This window comes from Sorex fumeus, unplaced genomic scaffold (genome assembly GCF_029834395.1).
Source record: "Sorex fumeus unplaced genomic scaffold, SorFum_2.1 ptg000106l, whole genome shotgun sequence".
Classification (NCBI taxonomy): domain Eukaryota; kingdom Metazoa; phylum Chordata; class Mammalia; order Eulipotyphla; family Soricidae; genus Sorex; species Sorex fumeus.
This window is the reverse complement of record NW_026606163.1, coordinates 5,106,108-5,129,175: the sequence shown is the minus strand read 5'-3', so window position 1 is coordinate 5,129,175 and position 23,068 is coordinate 5,106,108. Positions and strand designations below refer to the sequence as shown.

General features: G+C 41.4%; 1 protein-coding gene across 1 annotated transcript in view; it reads right to left on the bottom strand.

Moving 5' to 3' along the window:
* Nucleotides 1-1,212: 1,212 nt before the first annotated feature.
* RASEF (RAS and EF-hand domain containing) overlaps nucleotides 1,213-23,068 on the bottom strand; it is an 88,795-nt gene continuing 66,939 nt past the window's right edge. Inside the window, exons 7-17 of the mRNA XM_056134771.1 lie at nucleotides 21,027-21,095; nucleotides 19,276-19,360; nucleotides 18,102-18,190; nucleotides 16,273-16,507; nucleotides 15,854-15,988; nucleotides 15,596-15,743; nucleotides 12,758-12,839; nucleotides 11,427-11,541; nucleotides 7,364-7,483; nucleotides 4,204-4,280; nucleotides 1,213-1,312 (exon numbers count right to left, since the gene is read on the bottom strand). Coding sequence (XP_055990746.1) covers nucleotides 1,213-1,312; nucleotides 4,204-4,280; nucleotides 7,364-7,483; nucleotides 11,427-11,541; nucleotides 12,758-12,839; nucleotides 15,596-15,743; nucleotides 15,854-15,988; nucleotides 16,273-16,507; nucleotides 18,102-18,190; nucleotides 19,276-19,360; nucleotides 21,027-21,095 — 1,255 coding nt within the window. The remainder of the gene's footprint in view (nucleotides 1,313-4,203; nucleotides 4,281-7,363; nucleotides 7,484-11,426; nucleotides 11,542-12,757; nucleotides 12,840-15,595; nucleotides 15,744-15,853; nucleotides 15,989-16,272; nucleotides 16,508-18,101; nucleotides 18,191-19,275; nucleotides 19,361-21,026; nucleotides 21,096-23,068) is intronic.

Genomic DNA, 23,068 nt, shown 5'->3' with positions numbered 1-23,068 from the left:
TGCCAGACATGATTTTATACTGTGGGAAATGTTTATTTCAACATGTATATTTTCATGTGGTAAACTGTTGTTAATCTGTAAATGCCTTTTATCAGATATAATTCACATACCATCAAATTCACCCTTTTAAAATGTTAAATTCAGTGGTTTTAGTATTTTCACAAAGTTGTGAAGTTTATTCTGTATCTAATTCCAGAAAATGCTCAACATTCCCCCCAAAAAACTATATACTCATTGGGAGTTACTCCTAGTTCCTAGCTCTGGCCAGTCCTGGATTTACTAGTACAATTGTTTTTTGTTTTGTTTTGTTTTGTTTTAAGTTAAAAGAGTCAGTTTGCCTGGGTGTTATACTTACTTTTCAGTTGTTTGTGGTTTAATAAGTTTGCATTGAAATTTTTAATATTAAATGTAGGCCAGAGCCTTCACGAATATTCTAAAATTATAAAATACCCTCCTTTTAGCTATTTTTGTCATAAAACTGTTTTCTTTCTTTATATTGGAGACATAGATTTTTCTGTCATCCATAGAGGCTATAATGTTATCATTTTTTTCTCAATTAAATTGTTTCAGAAGTGAGAAAAATCAATACTTCAATATTAAAAAACAAAGAGTACCAATAATCAGGATCCTTATTAACTGTGGGCCATTGGGTTCTCTTTTCTCAGTACTTCAAATGTTATAGGACATAAGAGGTCAAGCAAGGCCTTCCAGGTCAGGGAGGCTGTTTCACAGAGAGGAACCAAACAGAACATGGTGAAAGGAAACAGAGAGTGAAAAACAACATCAGAATAATACCGCCTCCCCCCAACCCCTTTCTACAACTCAAGCACTAAAAATTTTAAGTAAATATTGAAAGCTTTCTACCACATGAGCCTATCCATGTCTGCTTCTGGCACAGTTTCTATACAGACATCTGATTTCCCCCACTTTACAAACATTTATATGTTCTCTGGGAAGAATCTGTAAGGATGAGTCTTTATTTAAGCAGTGGGCCCAAATGGTTCATTGAAAGAGCAAAAAAAAAAGAAAAAAGGAAAAGCAAAAACAACAGCTGAGGTTCTGGAAGAATCTGAAAGCGTAGTTCAGCTTTCCTGAGTGCAGCTCTCCTTCTATAGTGTGCATAGAACAAATGCATCACTCGGCAGGGAGCAAATGCCCTACAAATTCATTACTCTGGAAGCAAAGACTTCATAGGCCAAGAACGTTTTGGGTTTAACCATTGCAACAGTTTTTCATCTGGGCTGACTTTTTGGAAGATGTCAAATTGGTAATGGATTTGCTGTCATCCTCATCAGTTCTTTTCTTGACTTCCCTGGAGGAGAGAAAGGCAGAGAGCACCAATGTATTAAGAGTTAGAAAGAAGAAAAATAAAGCAGTCACAAAAAAAAAAAAACAAAAACAAAAAAAAAAAAACAGTTCTTGTTTAAGGAAAGTTAACGTATAGCCACATGTTGTTAAATTTCTGTTATTGAACACACATCCACACAACCCTGCCTGTTAGGGAATGTGAGACTAATTATCCTAAGGCACAGACTAGGAAATGAAGGCTCAGGGAAAGGATGAGTAGAACACAAGCTAGCCCATCACATTCTGCAAGACCTGTTTCTTTAAGACATTTGACCCCTGTAAGATGATACATTTTTCACTGTAGCCAGGACATTTGTAGAAATTTATTATAGCAGCAATAGAAAATGAATGCAACTTTCAAATGCAAAAATCCAGGCTATTTAGTCATCGGACAAATGACCAATTTCCGCAAAACTCTGGGACCCTTTTGGGGCACCGGAGAGACTCTGAAAGATTGATTCTAAGTAACTCACTGCAAGGTCCCAGGAGAGGAGCTGATACACGCGCACCATATGCTACAGGAACACAACCCTGGGGCTCAAGGAAGAAAGGATTCTTGGAGATTCCTGAAAATTCTGACACCAAAGGAACATTTGGAGAAACTAGAAAGTCCTCTTCAGTTGTCAAGGAAAGGGAAGTTTAGATGCACAGAACCAAAGGCATCCAGGCAGAGGAGCAGCTCAAAGCTAGGCCGCCAGTGGAAATGACATTTGCTCGCCTGTGGATTATCATTCACTTAAAGCCCATGGTTCTGGTGAAGGAAAATTTATTTGCTGATTTATAGTGGTTGTGACAGCTCTCCAATCAGCTAAGGGCAACTGTACTTCGAAGACAAACTTTACCTGGGATTTGAGAGCTATTTCCAAGAAAACACTGAACAGTTCACATTGTTACCCAAACAGCTGTGTTCTCATTCCAAAACCAAACCAAATATTGTTCTATATAGAGTAAACCTCAAAGCGCTTCAAAGTTTTATGTCATGATATGAATATACCATATAAGTACATATTATATATGTGATTATATATTATATAATTGTCACTGTCACTGTCCTCCCGTTGTTTATTGATTTGTTCGAGCAGGCCCAGAAACATCTTCATTTTTTTTAAGACTTGTTACTAGTGTTTGATATATCGAATACATAACGGGTAGCTTGCCAAGCTTTGCCGTGCAGGCGAGATACTCTCGGTAGCTTGCCGGGCTCTCCGAGAGAAGCAGAGGAATTGAACCCTGCTCAGCCGGGCTGGCTGTGCACAAGGCAAATGCCCTACCACTGTGCTATCACTCCAGCCCTATATTATATAATATATTATATAATTTAAAATATATATATATATATAAAACTATCTAAAGGCTTCAAAACTTTGGTAAATGATCATTTCCCTTGGGGAGGACACACTTTTCCCATATGTGACTGAAAGTGCTCTTACATCCAGCCATATCTGAAGGCAGAGTATAATGCAAATTCAACTCTACCTAGATATTTGCTTATTTATAATTTTCACATTTGACATATTACTGATATTCACTAGTGGCCCCCAAGCCAGTCTGTAATGAAATCATAATAAGAAAACTCCTGATAACTGAGGCACATGTTTTTTTCTGGTCACTTTGCTCAAGTATTAATAACAAACTATAATGTGCTTAGGAGCTGGCTGAAGTGACTCATTGTCAAACTGCTAGTCTTACAGGTGTTTCAGGTAAACAGACACACCTGGGTACATAGGGCCGCCCCTGAACACACCCCAGAGCCACAGGGAGCAGCTGCGGGAAAGGCAAAAGAGGCTGATGACCTCTCCTGTATTTATGACACAGGTGGAGAGAATCGATTCTGCACTCAGGGTGGGATGCATCCACTGGGAGTCATTTAACTTGAAGGTGAGTCCTTGAGACACTTGAACATTGTACAATGATTATGCTAGTTCATGGAATACAGCAACTCTGTAAAATCATGATCTGTCAACTAAAAAGGACCCTGGAGATGATCTTCCTTAGCATCTCCCTCCGCCCCCCCACCCCTCCACCCCGCTCCCCCCCCCTACATATTTGCAGATGAGACAGAGACTTAGAGACTTGTCCACAGCTTTTCAAGGACAGGCTGAAGGCTGGACTCTGAGTCTCTTGCTCCTGTGACCCACTAGGATGTGGGAGAGTAGCAGCATCCTTCCCCCTCCTGAGGCCCCTCAGCTGCCTAGCAGCAGCATGACAGCGCCTACGGCTAGACACCATCCAGCTCACCTTTCCATTCATGGCAGAAAACTCAGTGGAAGAAATAAATCTAATGGATGTTATTTCCTAAGAATACTTTAAGAATTAAAATATATTTATCACCAAGTGCTTAAATGGTATGATGTTTATATCAATCTATATCCTAAATTTTAAAAAATTATTGAGTCAGCTGCATTAGCTTAATAATTATGGGGCAATAAGTTTACAAAATGCTTCCAACTGGTACAGTACTTTTTTTTGTAGAGTATTGTACAAATAAAAAATTTTGTATTTTGCCCAGGAAAATGACAGAATTACACTCATAATGGTCTCTTGTGTTTACATGATTCCTGGAAGTGATGCATTCAAGTCAACTATTAGCTCCATGGTGTTGTTTCACATGAACGTCAGCAACACCTCAGCGGTACCTGCGTGTTTATACAGTAGAGCTATGCTGCCAACGTGCACAGAGTGAATACACAGGGTTACCAGGTTTATGTAATCCATGATTTAACCGTTTACCCAACTACCACAGAATGACAAGAGTTTCCCAACATATATTCATGGTCAAAAAAAAATGACATATGCATCAGCAATGTGAAAATCCAATTCTACACCTAGTGTTCCAACTGTAGGACAGAACATTACCGAGCGAGATGCAGAACAGCTTCCAATACATTTGAACCATCTTTGGCACTTGTTTCACAGAATAAGGCCCCGTAAGTCTGTAGAGAGAAATACATACAACAAAATGAAAGGGTTAATTGAGTTTCCAAAAGTTTTAGTTTGTAAAACCAGTAAAATAAAAACAAAATGCTTTTCTCTCTATTGCAATGAGTACTTAACAGCCAAGACCTTGAATTCCATGTTTTGATACTAAGAAATAAATGGAGTTTGAGGCCAGTCATTTCAGGAAAAGTTGTCTGAAATTTTTCAGCAAGATGGTATTTATTTTGTGTTCAACACACACGCATGCACTCGTGCACTCAGCACAGAAGCAGCACAGGGATGAAGTGCCCTGGTCTGAACCCCGGCACTGCATGGGCTCCTGATGCAGCTCCACAGGCCACTGAGGTGATTCTTCGGTGGATCCTGGTGCCAGGATGATCCCTGGCCCAAGTAGCACAATATCCACTGGCTCCAGGATCCATTCCCATGTCCCAGGAGCACTGCTGGAGAGTATTTTTCCCCAAAATAAAATCACACATAGAACCCAAAATGACATGTTTTAAGGTTTTTATTTCCAACAGTCACATATCAAATATTTTCTACCATCTGAGAGAAAAATGCCAGTTTAAAGGAATTAAATGTCATTCCCAAAATTCCTCATTTTTGCCAACACGTATCAGACATAACTATGCATTAAACTAACATCTTTCCTCTCAGTTCATTGGCTTCAGTGTTGCCAAAGCTAGTGGTTCTTTCCTAGTTCTGCTTAGAGTGGTCATGATTCAACCACCGATCATCTCTCTTGCTTTAAACCTTTAGATATTTCCTGTTCTAGAACAATACACAAATGTTTGACTCTCACTCACAAGGTTTAGGTTGCTCATGGTCAGCTTCTCAGTTTTATTCCCTCCCACTCCTCTCCATAGCCCTGACCTTCCCTATACTTCTCCAATGTTCCAAATTTCAGCCCTCCTCAAGGCCACAGGGCCCGTGATTTAATTACCAAGGTCATCAGGTCATCCCCTATCTTCATCTACCTCCTTCACCATGGCAACTCCTACATGTCTTCCTTTTGGATTACTAGAGGATCTTCCTCTAAAGCTAAAATTAACTGTTTAATAAACCTAAAAATTCTGTTAGGTCCTTTTGTTATGAAACCTCAAAGCCTTTGATACGTTTCCTGTACAGCTCTTATCATAATTCTACTTGAAAAAGTTCTTTTATGGAGGCAAGAAACACAGTACAGTGAGTGGGGCATTTGCCTTGCATATGGCCAACCGAAGTTCAATCTCCTGTATCCCATATGGTCCTCCAAGCCCGCCAGGGGTGCAGGGCGAGTTTTAACCCCTGAGCATGGTCGGGAAAACAAACAAAAACAAAAACAAAAAAAGGAAAAAGTTCTTTTTCTTTCTTTGTCTGCAAAGTTGGAGGAGACAATGTCCTTAGGAAGACTGGGCATGCCTTACATGAGGGTCAGTGGGGCAAAGACAGGATGTGATGTCCACTCTGGGTGGGGAGAAAGAACAGAAGAAAATGATGGGACCAACTCCATAGCGGGAGCTTTGTTTGTGAGTCCTCAATTCCACAGACTATCTATAAAATGCAACAGAATAATGCTTTTCCAGCAGAGAGGGCGATACTGCTGTTGAGCTCGACAGCCACGAGATTATGGGGATCTGGGGAGTCAGGAGACAGATCACCTCTGGGGTGCAGGAGGGTGGGGTCCTCAGAAGAGAGCAACTGTGCCTACAATAGTGATCGGGTAGAAGTGAGTTCATCTCCTACACAGATACATAACTCCCAACAATTTCTGACTATTCTAGCCAGGGATGCACATATATGAGAGATAAACGTCTTCCCGACCAGGGCTTCAGCAGCTGAAGACCTCCAGGACCAGCCACCACCATGCTGAGACCACTCTCCGCACACATGAAGGTACTGGCAGAGGGACAAAGCCACGCAGGTTCCGGGGCCAAGATCTCCAAGCCTACTCAGATTAGAGTCGAGCATCCTCCACCCAGATCCTCCAAATTCCAGTAGGCGGGGGTCACATGCACCACCTGGCCCCCTGGCGCCGTGTAATCCCATCAACGGCCAAGACTCAGAGACTATAAAATCCAGCTCCTGGAACCGCGCGGCCGCATTTGCGGCCACGCTACATCTTATCAGGACATCTTTTTATGACATCTTATTATCTCATTCCTACTTTGGACAAACTTGCAGGCTATCGAATGTAGCCTGCCCACAGGGCAGAGTCTGGCAAACTCCCTGTGGCGTACCAAATATGCCAAATACCGGTAACAATGATGGGTCTCATTCTCCTAAAGAGCCTTGAATATAATCTCAGGGCTAGGATGAAAGAGACGTTACTGGGGCCTGCTCGAGGCAATCGACGAATAACAGGATGATGAATGAATGAATGAATGAATGAATGAAACGTCTTCCAGTTCTTTTCCACCCATGTGATCACTCTACGATTCTTTATGCCCCCAGCATGGTAAACTTCTGAAACCAAAATGACATTTTCAAAATGAAACATCCATCCTCTTTCTTTACCCTGACTAGAAACTAGAGGAGTCAAGGAAGAACATAAAGAGGAAGAAAACAAAATAATTTTGGATCCAGTTCATCAGTGGCACATACTGTACTGTATACTGTCCTCCCGTTGTTCATGGATTTGCTCCAGCGGGCCCAGTAACGTCTCCACTGGAGACTTTGTTGTTACTGTGTTTGGCATATCGAATACATCACAGGGAGCTTGCCAGGCTCTGCCGTGCAGGCGAGATACTCTCGGTAGCTTGCCGGGCTCTCCAAGCGGTGCGGAGGAATCGAACTCGGGTCGGCCATGTTGGCTGTGTGCAAGGCAAACACCCTACCACTGTGCTAGAGACGGACCAGTGACACATAATGGGTAAAAACAAGGACAAACTATTACCAGCAATCTGGCACTTAAGGGGCTGAATCCCTGGGGTAATTGCTCATATTCTTGGAGTCTTTGGGAGGGGGTGTTGCTGAGAGTTGTGCTTGTCTAAATCCAGAAGCACCGTCACACACTGTATAAGTGAATCAAAGAACCTCTTAGGTAGTAAGAGATAAAAGTGAAGGACTTCTTCAAATATACACCCACCCTCACTCTTACCATTGCCAGTTTTTCTCCAAGGTTTCCTGGGACACATTTTTGTCCTTCTACTTCAGTAGTGTCCCGAAGGTCAGCCTTGTTTCCTACCAACATGAGTGGGATTCTCTCCTGAGTAGCGTCCTACCATAGAGAAAAAGCATGCATAATGAGTAAGAGTAAACTAGCAAGCACTGCCATTTCCCAGTATCTGCTAGATAAGGTAGGTGGTCAGGCATGCAATGGTGCCTACAAGTGTGTGTGTGTGTGTGTGTGTGTGTGTGTGTGTGTGTGTGTGTGTGAATGTGCGTGTGTGGGTGTGGGTGGCAGGGGTGGTTATGCAATCAGAGGGGAACACGCAGGGCCCTCAGAAATGTGGACATAAAAGGGGAAACTGCCCAGATCCGAAGTACTCTGGCTGTTGGATCTCAGCATCTGGTGATGCCCCCACAACAGACATCTTGACAAACAGAGCTTCCGGGGCAAAGTGTGAGTCTTATTGTGGAGGTCTTCCATGTTGAGGAGATAAGTCCACCAAACATGAGCACTTCCCTGTCCAGGATGTGATTAAGCAGAGGGAAAATTATGGAAGAGCCCAAAATTGGAAACAAAAGCAAACGGCCCATCTGGTGAAAACCCACAGGGCTCGTGCAGTGAGGTGACCCTCTTCTTGGGTCAGCTCTCTCCAAACATTTCCTGAGACTTCTTTTCCTTTCGGGAGTTTCAATAATTATATTTAAAAAAAAAACTTGGGAAAATAAATGATTACTCTGAAATCTGGAAACGACACAACACACCCGACCACACAAGGTAGAGAGAATATATAAGCTCTGCTTTCACGGGAACTAAGACTTCCTAGAATTTCATGGATTTTATCTGTGTGGGTAAATTTCTACCCTGTTGGTAAATTTGTAAGAGGAGGAATTATGAGCAGACAAGAGAGATTCCTCCTCGCCCAAAAAAGGTCAAGGTGGGGGGGGGGGAGGGGGGTGGAAACAAGTTAGTCTCAACTAACTAGTTATGAAATAAATCAACAAAAATCCATAAACCAAGAGCCCTGGGGGTGGAGGGGCAGCCTGGTTCTAATCTAGCCTGTGGCTGGTCAAGTGTTTGAGTTGCTTTGAAGTGGGTCCCTTTGATGTGGCTGAGAATGTGATTAAAGTTCAAGTCAGGCACTTGTATTACAACAAAGAAAAGTCAACTCTGGGAGCTTACAATAAACAACTCCTTCAGGCCTGAAATGCAAATCTCCTCTACTGGGTGGGGCCCCGCCCTGAGCACACTCTGGAGAGTTTGTAAGGCTCCTGCTGCTGCTCTCCTCTCCCCAACACTTCACTACTGACTACTACAGCTAAAAGTACTGTGTCACTGTATCACTCCCCTGTTCATCGATTCACTCGAACGGGCACCAGTAACGTCTCCATGCGTCCCAGTCCTGAGATTTTAGCAGCCTCTCCTTATTTGTCTTTCCCCACGCTGCTGTATTGGTAAGCTAAGAGTACGATTTTCATAAATCAGGGCTCTCTGTTTTATTTTATCTTTTATCTCATCACAGACTAACAGGTAGCCAAAATTACTTTTTTTTTGAATGAGTAAAAATTGGAAAGAAATTTTAAGTGAATCCATTCAAATTTTAGCTACATTCTCAAGTCAATAAATGACTCATGCCTGGAAAGTAGATGGCATAATCTTAAGCAAAGTTTATTTATAAGATTTTAGAATCCAAGAGTTCTCAATTGAAATGTTCTTATTACTAATTCATGTTACCGGGTGACCACATACGCTATTGTTTCTCCATTTCCTTGCTTGCCCCAATGACCACAACATTCGTTTCTATATCTGTTTATAGTGGCCACATAAACTCGCAACAGAATTTTCTCTAACTGAAAGGAATGAGTGATGAAACAGTGAACCACACACCCATTCTATTATATATCAAAATCAAATCCCATGAAGTGTCTAATTTTTTAAAAATAAATTCAAGGATCCTTCCTCAATCATGTTTTCTTCCTTTTCAAGACTCTGAAGAAGGTGATGTTAAAAGTGAAGCCATCACTTATTGCAGCTGACCTGATCTTTTGTATCTTTGTTATTTTGCATAATCCAAAGACTTAAATTTAAAACTTAAATCCCAGAGTTTCAATGAATGGTCATTTTTATACAGATTTTCTTGAAGGAGCAGGGGGTAGTGCCACCTGGAGCAGAGTTCAGGGGCAGCTCCAGGGCACTTCTTGGACTAATTCCACTGGTGCTCAGAGCCGTGTGGTGCTGGGGATCAAGCCCCGGCCTCACACATGCAAAGCACTCCAACTATCCATCTGAGCTACCTCCCGAAGGTCTGCCATAGATGTATAATATTTATGTTGCAAATTACTCTGGACATCAGCAATTCTCTTCTGGACTCCCTGCTCTATCCCACAAGGCCTCTTGTGGCTCTCAGTGTGCTACTGAGAATTCCTTTCTTGATATTAAAAATGTATTGTTTTTGGCTTTTTGTGCCACACCCAGCAGTGCTCAGGGTTGACACTGCTCTGAGCTCCAGGATCACTCCTGTGCTGGGGGGTGGGGGGTAGGGACCATATGGGGTTCCAGGAGTCAAACCCAGGTCAACCTAATGCAAAGCAAGCACCTGCCCAGGATCACTCTGCCACCTCCACCCTTCGAAAAAAGTGTATTTTCTTAATGTTTTGCTCAGGGTGGTGCTCGTTTTTCCAAACAATCAACAAATGTTGAACTGGAGACCTGACTAGCATCTTCCAAATAAAATTACTCCCAAACCATCACAAGAAACCTAACCTCCAAATAATTATAAGCCTGGGCCATCAACATACTATGCTACAGGTTTCTCATAGAATGGAAAAATAATAGTATCTTTCTTTTTCAGCTATATTAGAGAGGTTAATACAATATGAAAATTTTGTGAAATAAAAAATATGGGGAAAAGGGCTAGAGAGAGAGTACAGTGGGCAGGGCGTGTGCCTTATAAGCAGCCAATCCAGGCTCGATTCTCATCACTACAAATGGTCCCCCAAGGCCTGCCAGGAGTGATTCCTGAGCACCACTCAGTGTGGCTCTACTCCGCCCCCCAAATATGTGTTTCTGTAATTTTAAATCATGTGTATCTGCTGAACAAAATGTATATTTACTTATTATCATGTATGTCTTAATGCTGATTATTCACTTCTCTCACCATACCGCTATTGAAAAACAGAACACTATTTGTTTGGATTTATTTTTAACAAGGTCTAAAGCAGGCCTAATTGAGCAAGGACCTAACTTGAGATCAGATAGCAGTCAGTTCTCTGAAACCACAACTGCATTTCACGTTGGTTGAAAGTCATAGGTAACAGACTTCCACGAAGACTTGTACTGGTCAAAGCTTTTTTTGATTTTCCAAGAATGTAAGCTGAACCAGCGCATCAACTGTAGCTTGAAAGTCATTAATTAATACTGTCAGTATACAATGACCAAAACAATTTCCTACTTGAAAAATTATTTTCCGAGAAACCAAGACGGGGGGGGGGGAGGGGAAGACCTGTTCATTCCATTTGACTGAAAGAAAACCTGGGTGTTAGCATACATGTTGAAATATCGATTGCTCTGTCAAGGCCTCTTGGGATGTGTAAAGATGCAAACCACTAATGGACTAAGGTTGGGAACTAGTGAACTTGGGGTGTGCTCCTGTCTGATTAGTGCTTTAACTGTTCTTGCTCATGTGAAAGCTGCTACAGACATCCAGCAACTTTACAAGCTCACCCACACCACCCACTTATCTGAGCTCCTGCATCCTGGGTTCCATGTACTTTCACTTGCTTCCAATGGGGTTAATTTTATCTACAAGAAAACCCAGAAGCTTTGTTCCCAGAAGCTCCCTTTGGTGCTGCTTTTGGCTTGGTGGGAACTTACAGAAGTTGAGAAAGAGACCAACATTGTCTGTTATTCATGGAAACGTTGACCCTGACATCCAGCCTTCCTGAGAGCTCGGATCAAAGGTTTCTAGTTCACTTTGAAGAAGAGAAAGAGCATTCTCCGTGGCACTTAGAAAGCCCTCGGCATAGTGTTTTGCTTCTCCAGGCTGATTTCTTACCTCAATCATATCTATCCATTCGCGGACATTAAGGAAGCTTTTCTCACATGTAACATCATACAGCAGCAAGACACCGTCTGCTCTTCTGAAGTAAGACTTGGCAATGCTTCTGAATCTGGAGAAGGGAAATGCATATGAGCAACAAGCTAGTCAGCCAGCTGCCACGTCATCCTTCATCTCTGCGGAAGCTCTCTTCTTCTCATCTTCTGAAGGAAGCCCTGCTGAGAACCTCTTATCTATATGTTACTGTAATATAGTCATCTCTCTAGTCCAGCATGACTCAGGAAAAGGTATGGAGGAAAGAGCCTAGGCTAGCAGCAGTGAAAAGCCATTCAATTCCTCTGAAAACACTCCCGAGAATATCTACAAACCCCAAAGGCTGAGAGCAGAATTCCTATCAATGTCAGCTTCAGTCATAAGCTGCCTGAACCCACACTCAGTACAAAGAGAAGGACTAAAGGAAATGGACAGTAGAGAAGAAATACTTGGGATGGAGGTATAAAACAGCAATGATAGGTATGGATGGTAGAACTACTATATAGGGGTAGAAAAGAATGAGCCAATAGATTTATATTTACATATATATCTGCAGGGGTCTTACTTGGGAAACATACTCAACACACATGTCCCAACTGGATGCCAGTGCAAATATGTTACAATATCTTAAAAAGAGTGTCAACCCCAAATATTTTTTAAATGTTGGTATTCCAGATCTGCTAGACAACTAAAGCTCTACAAGGGCAGAGAATTCTTACTCACTCTTGAACAGCTCAGTGGCCTGAAAGGTACCTGGTTCAGAAAGGGCCAGATACCCCAAACAAATGTATGGAACAACTGGACAGATTCTATTCCAGATAAGACTCAGTCTTATGTTTCGTGCGTCTGATCATCAGCAATAAGTATTAGACAAAACACTCCCACCAGACTTGAGTCTGCTACTTAGTTTTTGCCTCTGCCTTTAAACTCAAGGGCACAGACAGATTCTTTTCTTCATCTTTAATTCTTTTCACAGCTCAGTAGCTCCTCATACTGTTAATGCACTCAGAATTATGACCTTACCTAAACCCTCTTGTTTGAAAAGAGCATCCACTTTCTCCTGACTGAACTGTACCAAAAAGGAAGCTAAAAGATCTTATTATGTATCTGATAAAAAGGAAAAAGAGGGAAATGATAAGCACACCTGAGATTTTGTTATATGTAAACTATGTACCATTTGCTAAAACCTTATAGTATGTTACACTTGCAGTATTATAAGTATTCAATACCCCAGCTGTCTATAAGGCTTGTGCAGCAGACCCAGGCAGGCCCTCAAGCTTAGGAAAGGCATGTACCTCTCCTGACCAGCTGTGTCCCAGAGTTGGAGCACTGTTTGTTCTCCATCTACAAAGAGAGTTTTCATTTGGAAATCAACTCCTGAAAAGGGGAAAAAGAGAACACAATGTTAATATCTACATTGCTTAAAGGCTTTTCATTGTCAATGTTTACTTCCAATATTAGTTTTACTTTGAATCCATTTCAGATGAGACAAAAGTTATTCAGGTAACGAAAGAGAGGGACAGACATAGAAAGACTGCACTCATCTGGGGAATATAAAGTAACAGAATGGGAGGCTAACACCCAAGAATAGTTGAGATAAAAAAGTACCAGGAGGTCTGCTCCACGGCTTGGAAGCTGGCAGCACATGCTGGGGGGGAAAGCAAGCTCAGATAGAGAAGGGAACACCAAGTAAAGGATGTTCGGAGGATTCATTCAGGATGCGAGATGCGTGCTGAAAGTAGATTATAGACCGAACACTATGGCCACTCAATACCTCTACTGCAAAAAACTACAACACCCTAAAGGAAAGAGAGAGCAAAAGGGAATGCCCTGCCACAAAGGCAGGGTGAGGTGTGGGGATGGGTTGGGGGGTGTGGGGGTGGGAGGGCTACTGGGATCATTGGTGTTGGAGAATGGGTACTGGTGGAGGGATGGGCACTCGATCATTGTATAACTGAAACCCAAGCACGAAAGTTTGTAAGTCTATAACTGTACCTCATGGTGTTTCACTAATTAAAAAAAAAAAGTCATTCAGGCAAAAGTCAGCTCAGTGAAGAAAGAATATGACTGAGCAAGAGCCACAGTAGAGTGGAGAGGACATTTGCCTTGCACGTGGCTGACCCAGGTTCAATCCTCGGCATCCCATGTGGTCTCCTGAGCCCACCAGAAGTGATCCCTGAGCACAGACTCAGGAGTAAGCCCTGCCAGGTATGTCCCCGAATCAAAAGAAAACAACAAAAGAATGAACATGGCTTTCAGATACTGGTTATAAATCAGACCACATGTGAGAACACAGCTGTCCCTGGAACTCAGGGGAATAGACAGCTTCATCTAAAGGTTGGCTAACTTGGGGAGAGATTTCATCTACAAAAGAAAATATTATAGTTACATGTATAGATATACACTGAAATATGTGTATGTGTATGGAGACGTATAGGCATATATCCTCTGCTTCCCGAGAAATCAAATCCAATACTGTAGTCTTTAACAAAATTATAGTGAACTTTCAATTTTGTTATCTTGAAGAGTATAATAGGATCATAAATTTATAAGAATATTCATACGGGGATACTCATATGGTTCCTGCTTTTCTGGCTATCAAAATTAGATGAAGAAAAAAGACAATTTGCATTTTGCAAATCCTCAACTTTTTTGCTATTATGCAAATTTCATGTATCAGGAAACACCTACTTTCCTTGTTCCAAGAGGAGAGGTATTTTTCAAATTTCCTTATGGAGGAGAGGAGGGAGCATGTGTAAAGATATACATTTCATTGTAGTAACAAACCAGCAAAAATATGTCACTTTATCAATTTCAAATGACACCTGTTGACTGTTCTGCTAAAATTAGACATCTATAGAAGAAAAGCCGTTTTTTTTTTATTTAGTTACTATGAAATTACAAACTTATTCATGATTGGGTTTCAGATATACAATATTTCAACACCAATCCCTTTCTCAGTGCCCACCCACTCATTTGTTTCCCACCGCCAGTCTGCATGTGCAAGAGGCAATTTATTTATGTATTTATTTATTTTGGCTTTTTTGGGGAAGGAGTCACATCCAGTGATGGACTTTCAGAGGTTACTCCTGGCTCTGCACTTAGGAATTACTCCTGGCAGTTCTCGGGGACCATATGGGATGTCAGGATCAAACCTGGATCAGCTATATGCAAGGCAATCACTCCCCCAATTCCCCGCCACTGTACTACCGCTCCAGTCCCTCACAAGGGGTACTTTAAACACACATACACACAAACATGCACGCGCGCGCGCACACACACACACACACACACACACACACACACACACACACACACACACATACTTTGATCGTTAGTCCTGTTACTGATAAGGCTTCATACACAGCACTTTCATCTTTCAGTACCTCCTCTTTCAGGCTGAAAGATGGTAAAATGCTGTGTATGAAGCTCCTCTTGCAGGCTCCTCCTGAGACCACAGACAAAAGAGTCTTCTTTTTTATTATTATTGTTAGTTTTGGCTTTTTGAGTGACACCCTTTGATGCACAGGGGTTATTCTTGGCTTATGCACTCAGGAATTACTCCTGGCAGTACTCTGGGGACCATATACTTTGAATCAAACCCGGGTCGGCCGCATGCAAGACAAGACACCCTACCCGCTGTGCTATCGCTCCAGGCCCCGAAAGAGTATTCTTAAAATGCACTTTTCACCCATTTCTCTCCTTTGGGATATAATTCCTTGGCCAGCTAGAACTCAGCAACATTTTTCACTTTACCTTTAGTAACTTCAACAGTGTCTGGTTCAAGTTAAGTCTTAGGAAATGTTTTGCTGAATATGTGAATAGCACGGTGGGCTCAAAACTTAGCTTGGTTGATCTGACTGGCTAAAGAGATACCTTTGACCTTTCTCAGTCCTCCTGTCCAAAAGCTGGGCCTTAGTCAAAACAAAGGAGTACGATTCCCTGGACAAGGACACAGACATATATTCCTCACAGATACATACCCACAGATCCCTTTCTAACCCTTTCTTTCCCATAGGCACATGGGGAAGGTGGGGAAAGAGAAGAGAGCTCTATCTGTGTATTTAATCACTAAAGAAAATAAAATCACATGAAAGAAGGCCATTACCCATTAACTGGAAAAGGAAGCATACCCAAGGTAGCAAATGTATTTCCTCGAAATTCATTCTTGCAAAGTCTCATGAGGAAACTTGACTTGCCCACTGCAGCGTCCCCGGCCAGTACGATTTTGTAAGCCTTCTTCGAGCCAGCAGACTTAGGGCTGTCATCGTCCATACTTGTCTAAAGGGAAAAGCCACAGTGGGTGACAAAGGAAGGGCCAGTTTTCTCACTTAGGAGTTCTATGACACAGACAACAATAATCCTGAAGAGAAGCTCCCCAAACTACCTACCTGTGGTGAAAGTGCTGAGATGGTCTTTCTGGAACTAGCAACGCTGCCTTCATGAACAGGACCTGGAGATTTCCAGCCTAAGACAGACGCCACCCCATCTGAAATGTATGTTTCGTCATCCCTTATATCAGGAACCTGCATTTTTAAAAAAATGTTAAAATCAGTTAAAAAAGATGTTTCTAACTGTAGCATGGAATAAAGAGAAGAAAAATATGCTGCTGAATATACACAGGCAATGCCAGTAAGACGCAAGGGCCCAAATGTCAGCCTATAAAAGTTTCTTCCCAATTTTGTAGAATAAAAACATTCTATTGACTGTAAACCTTTCAGATGGATTTCCAGGACAAATTACAGCCCAACAGGGCAACAGACTTTTATCAAAGATGAGGCAAAGAGCAGTGACTATTTGTGGGGCTTACATCTGTGTCCGAAGCATCACCCCCAAAGTTCTCCTGGGTGCCACGTGACCTCTGAAATCGTCTCTGGTGCTTGTCTTCCACCTCTGAGTCGTATTCATTGTAATCCCTCAAGGTAGACAAACCACTGTCAAAGCAACTCTCAGGCAGGCTATCAACTTCACAATTAATCCTCTGCATGGGGTCACAGAGGGCCAATGAGTCACAGTCCTCATCCACATAGGAAGAGTGGGATGACCTGAGGGGCATAAGAGAAGGGGGTTTACTGGAGGCTCATGCTGCCTAGACCACACAGGACAGTGGGTGGGATCAAGAAGACCAACATTCAAAAAAAAAAAAAAAGAAGACCAACATTCTCACCTTTGTCAAGAATTGTAATGCAATCCATGGCTGAGCAAAGGGGGAGATAAAATCAGTGAAGTAGTATCAGTTCATTCTATGCAATAAGCCCTCGGATAAAGACTTCAAACTAAATATTTGACAAGTGAAACTAATTTTTAATTACCATATTTCCGGATACAAAAATGAATTATAGTGCCAAGATTTGTTAATAAAAATGTGTGTAGAACATAGAACTGATTTTGCTCCTACTATGATCAGATGATGTCTGCTTTTGCATTTCTACTATGAAGGGATTCTGAGAACTCAGATGGGAAAGGCAACACAGAATGAGGAGACACATGGAAAGAGTTTCAGTTGATTCAGCTGGATTCTTAAAAATTACTTTCTTCAAGTACTGGAAGAGGTGGTACATGAAAATGAATTTTCCTTAATTGGAGGAGAAGAAATAAGGGCCAACAGATAAACTTTTCTGGAAGCCTATTTCTAATCAAGGTCTAATCAAGGGGAATTGATAGGGTACACAAAACTTCTGACATGAGAAATGATAGGAGATGAACACGCATAGAAAAATCAAGGATGATCTCACTTCAAGTCACACAAATCTGTGAGGTCAAAAATACTTTTACCTCATCAGAAAATGTTTAAAATTAACTGAGAAGATGATTTAACACCATACTTCACCTAAATATGTTGTTCAATGATGAAGTCTTGGTCCTAAGTAGACATTAAATAATAAACCCCACTAGAAAAGAATATGTATGTGTGTGTACACATTTGTTGCCTTGTCATTTATGAAACTTATCTTCTAAGACTGATTTTAGGTCATTCTATAATGATTCCAAGGAGATCATTCATATTATAATTTAATACAGAATACTTCAGGTCCATGTTACTATTGAATGGTCAGAAGCATTTTTCAAACCTATTTGTGTTTTTAATAAGGAAGAAGTTAAATCCTGAACTGATAAATCATCTACCTAAATATGCAGACTCTAAATTTAACATAGACTTTCTCAAACTCAACTTAAAAACACACCTTATAAAAGTAAACTACTCTAACCTGTCCAAAGAACATTTTATTTACAATAAATACGTAAAAATATAAAACAACTTATATTTTTATTAGAGTTCTTAAGAAAAAATATAACTAAAATACATATACAAGTTAAAATACAATGAGGACAAAAAAAAAGAAGATTTCATTTCCAACATTTTAGCTAGGTTTTATATTAGTGTCAAACAGAAAAGTAAATGTTAATTTATTTAATAAAAGTGATCACAGCCCTAAAAGAAGCACCTGCCCAGTCCACAGTAGTCTATAGTTAAGGTTCAAGATGACGAGCACAAAACTGCTATATTCTGTTCTTCAGAGGACCTATGCAATGGCTTTGTCCCTTAGGGTCTAACCTATAAGTCACTATAAATAAAATCTATTTTCCTTTTTACTTTGATACAGAATTCAAACAAAATGTAAGTAGGTATTAACATACCTGTCATAGCCCAGCGGTTGCGGAGAATGACCATTAAATTTGGGACTGTTTCTAGAAATTGTATTCCCTGGTGATATATTATTTATGCGCTGTAACACATAAGTAATATTTGTTACTCCAAATAAACATCTGTATTCCCCTACTGCACATACATAAACAGTAGGTAGTCAAACAAGACAGACTACTTTTTAAACTACAGCACACTAGTTACAAGTTGCAATCCTTCTGGAGCAAATTTGAGCATGAAAATGAAGAGAAAATTGCAACAAAGGAGATAGAAACCACAACAAACTATACTTATAAGTGGGCCTGTCAAGGATGCAGGCTGTGAGTAGGAAAGTGGGCAGGAACCTGGAAGGAAGAGATGGAGGGACGTGGACAATGGTGGTGGGATTGGGGCTGGAACACTGTACATCTAAAAATCAACTATGAAGAACTCTGTAAATCATGTTGTCATAATAAAAACAAATTTTTAACGATAAAGTGACAGTCCACAATTCTCTCTGTATTCTTATACACAAAACCTATGGCATAAGCCATAAAGGAGTTCCCCCACATTTTCCAGAACTGCACAATATCAGCTTTTTGATACCTGTCTCCTTTCAAACACTATGCTGACATAGTGACTGACATGTTCGGTGTTATAGTGCTAGAATTCTACACTTAAAGATGACCTCCCCCCTCAAAACAAAACAAAACAAAACAAAACAAAAAAACAGAGGAAGCGTTCTTGTACATGTTCTCAAAATCTTCAGTTGGACTTAGCTTGTTCCTATGGGACAAGTGAAGCTTCAATTTGAACTAATGTCAGAAGTTCACACTCCCTCCTCAGTACTGCACAGGATCTAATTTAGTCCTCAATGGAACCTTCTTTTTTTTAACATTGCTAGCTGTGCACATATTAACTCCCTGCAGGATCTGAATTCTTTTAGAGCACAAGCCATACCTTACACATCCTTCTTTGGCTTTCTTCTAACAAAACATGCTTAAGATGTTAGGCACTTATTTCCTTAAAGAATGATTGCATTTTGAATCTGGAAAAATGCCTCCTTTAATGACATAGGAAAGCATCTTATTATTGTAAACGCCATCTATGAAGTTCCTTTTGAAGAAAATACATGAAAATAATCTACTCCAAGACAGAAAAAAAATGTATGAGAGTTGTGGCACATACCGAGGGCCTGTTGAACTTGCTGTAACTACTTTCCAGGGCACTCCGTAGACCATCATTAGTGTCATGCAGCTTCCGGTTGGCTGTTCTATGGAGGAAATTAATAAAAGAGGTAACTGAAGGACAGAACTTGTAAGATAGGCTCTGAGAGGTTCACAATGAGAGGTGCTTTTAGACTGAGAGGTTCGGAATGGGGAACTACTTACCAGCCTGTGCAACTCTCCACCACTTTTCTTCCAATCTCATACAATGAGATCATACTTCATTTCTACAAGTGCAACTTAAGTGGTGCATCCTCTCTCTTTAGAGGCCTCAAGGCCTTTCAGGCGGAAATGAGCTCTACTGAGAAACCTACTCTTCCCTCCTCTAGTCCCACTGTTTGAACAGGCTTCATGCTGGTCTCTGACCCTGAAGCATGAACCTGGTGGTGTCCAGTTGGCCTCCATGCCACTGCACATACACCAGCAGCAGTGGACGCAGGAGACTCAATCACTTTTTTATACAAATTTCTCATAAGCCTCATTCATAGCCTAATGCCATTCCACCAGACACTTGTGTGCTCTGATGTTGATTCTGGGCTTAAATTTCAGCTCAGGTATTGTCCAGGCGACATCTGGAAGTCACTGAATCTGTCAGGCCCCCAACAACCTCCTCTATGGGAATGAGCTCAATGACAAGATTGTCCCTTTAGGGTCTATTCATTTGTCAGGTCTCAGGTGATCCTCACTTTCTCCAGGAAGGCTTCCTGGATCTTAATGGGCAGGATGAACTCTCCACGATACATCCTTCGGAAAGCAGTCCAAACTCTTTGTCTAACTTCACTTGGCATTTTTCACTGATTTCTATAATGACTGACCAATTCATATTCTCCTCCCATGAAGGAAAGACTTTTTCTCAGTACCTTGAGCACCTCACCTATCAAAAGTGCTGAGTGAAGCTTCCTAAAAGGATACAACTCTGTACAGATGCAGGGGAGACCTAACGAAAATCCAAAAATATATGACAATAAATGGAGTAAGCCTGCTCTTATTTAATTTGGTGTGTGTGTGTGTGTGTGTGTGTGTGTGTGTGTGTGTGTGTAAGGGTGAATGCCCCCAAAACACTGTAGAAGAGAAAAAGGGATATCGGAGGGAGGTTTCACAGAGAAGGCTCTTGAGGATAAAGGTAACAGAACTACAATATATTTTTTTGCTTTTTTGGGTCACACCTGGCGATGCACAGGGGTTACTCCTCACTCTGCACTAAGGAGTTACTCCTGGAAGTGCTCAGGGGACCATATGGGATGCTGGGAATCGAACCCAGGTTGGCCGCGTGCAAGGCAAACGCCCTACCCGCTGTGGTATCTCTCCAGCCCCTACAATATTTTATAATTAAAATTATAACTAGAATTAAAAAACACCATTTTAGTTTAGAGGAAAAATAAACTAAGAAAAATATGCCTCTAACTGAGCCCAGTAAATTGCCAAAGAATGATCAAGCATGCCTGGTGCTATACCAAGACACTGACCTGCAGAAAAAATCAGCGAGCTCCTTCCTCCTTCCTACAGAGACACAGTGAACAGAGCATCTGACTTGGGAGAACTTTTGGAGAACTGGGCTCAGATTCCTAAATTTGAAGCAGTTTATTGGGAATCAGAAGCATGAAAAATCTAAATCCAACAGTGAGAAAAAACTCACAGACAAAAGCAGCCCAGGTGCAAACTGAGTGACCAGAAATTAAGCAGGTAAAAGGAGCGTTTAATAGTAGAACTTACTGGAGTATTTCAATTTGCCTCTCAAGACTATTTCGGTCTTCTGTGTACTCTCGAATTATTTCCAGATCCCTGTAAAAATACATTTTGCATTAAAATGAGAATTAAGTGCTCTGTCTGGCCACTCCTTAGCTAACACCATTTCCACCCCCTTTTTGAAGCTGTGTGTCCTTGGCCATGGTTTCTGATCTGCTCGGGTTCCTGCTCAGTTCTTCTGCTTCAGCCTGTGAGCCCCCGGGGCACCCACTTTGTCAGTCCCAGCTCTCTTCCTCATTGGGTCTGAAACGCGGAGCTACAGGGCCTTCCCTAGAGCCCCACTGTCAGCCCCCAAGGCTCCACTGACACTCTCACTTCTGACCTTTCTCTGCTCATTTTCAGACTTGTTCGAAACTCCACTTACTTTCTCCATTCTTGTGATGATTTCTCCTCTCCTTCCCCTTCCAACCCCTGAACCACAGAAGAATCCACCAGCCCAGACTCTGTCAGGTCCCTAGAAACCTCGGCTGAGTCTTTCTTCATTGCTTAATTGTGCAGCTCTGACCTCCTCAGAAAGTCAACTCAGAACATTTACCAGCCATTCTAGTCCAAGCTCATCTGCAGCTCCATTTCTAAACAGACAAAACCCCACTTCTATCTTCCCCAAACCCAGGTTGTTGAATTTTATCCACATTAACGTGCTTTTCCACTCTTTTGATAACGGTTAAAATTTCCCCAATTACAATCAGAAATTTAAGTTTCCTAGCCAAAAATGCTGGATTTTTAACTAGCTTTCATACTGTTTAATATTTTAAAGACTATTTTATTTGTGTTCAAAGTAGCTCCCCCCGACCCGCCCATTCAGTACACTGATCACTATTCCCCAAACCAGGATTGTCTTGCCCTGTGTTCTTTCTGTGAATTGCTTATTCCCTCCTTTACAGCATCTCACACTTTCTTTTCCCAACTTGGAAGCCCCCATCTTGCAGAATGGGTTGGGTCAGCTGCAGGGCAGTGCTGACCCCCCGTGTCTGGCGGATGGAACAAACCCCATATGCCTCAGCTCCCCCTGCCCTTTGCCCAAAATCCCTTTCCATAAAGTTCTTTGCATCTGTTGCACTGAAAGAACACCCTGTCCACATCCAATGGCAAATCCCGTAATCCACAGGCTGCTAGAAGCAGAATTTCTGTCACTGTGTTTTTAAAATCCATAACCTTTTAGTTCTTTAGTTTTCTGAATTAAATTTGAGAGATTCGGAGCTGAGGTAATAGGACAGCAGGTAGGGCACTTGTCTTGCACAAGCCAAGCTAGGTTTGATCCCCAACATCACATATGGTTCCCCGACCCCCTCCAGGAGTGATCCCTGAGCACAGAGCCTGTTGTAAGCCCTGAGCACTGCCAGATGTGGCACAAAAAACAAAACCAAACAAACCTGAGGGACTCACAGAGTAGAGACTTTTAAAAATATTTTCCACACTAACTGCTTCTTTAGCTCAGGGGCCATTAATAGTAAGCACTTCACAGACACTTAATTCATTGGATCTTAATTCTGATTAAGTTTGCAGACAAAATAACAAGATGATTTCCCCAAGTGTGCAAGCAGGTGTATGTACAAATGGAATGAGCATTTTGAACACATATATGCAATTGATAGGCAAATATGCATGTGAACATGGATGCATTTTATATTTGCATGGCACTATGTAACCATCCATGCACATGGCGAGAGAGAGGCAGATACAGATAACATGTGCCTCCACATGCATGGCACGCATATGTTGGGTCTTACATTATTCACCCCAAACTGATAAATATAGCAAAATAAAATCAGGTGCCTTAAATGGCTACTTTTCCCCTTTCTTATAGTATAGGTTAGGATTCCTATATTCAAGCACTCTAATTTGCATTAACTTTTGACATTTTTGGCATCTTCTCCCAGATAATCCAAACATTTATTAAGTCATGCATTGTCCAATACAAACTATTTCAACTAATTATTTTATTTAAGAAAATTTTCAGAGCTAGAAAACCTGACACTGAAAGTACAAGTTTGGGGGCTGGAGTGATA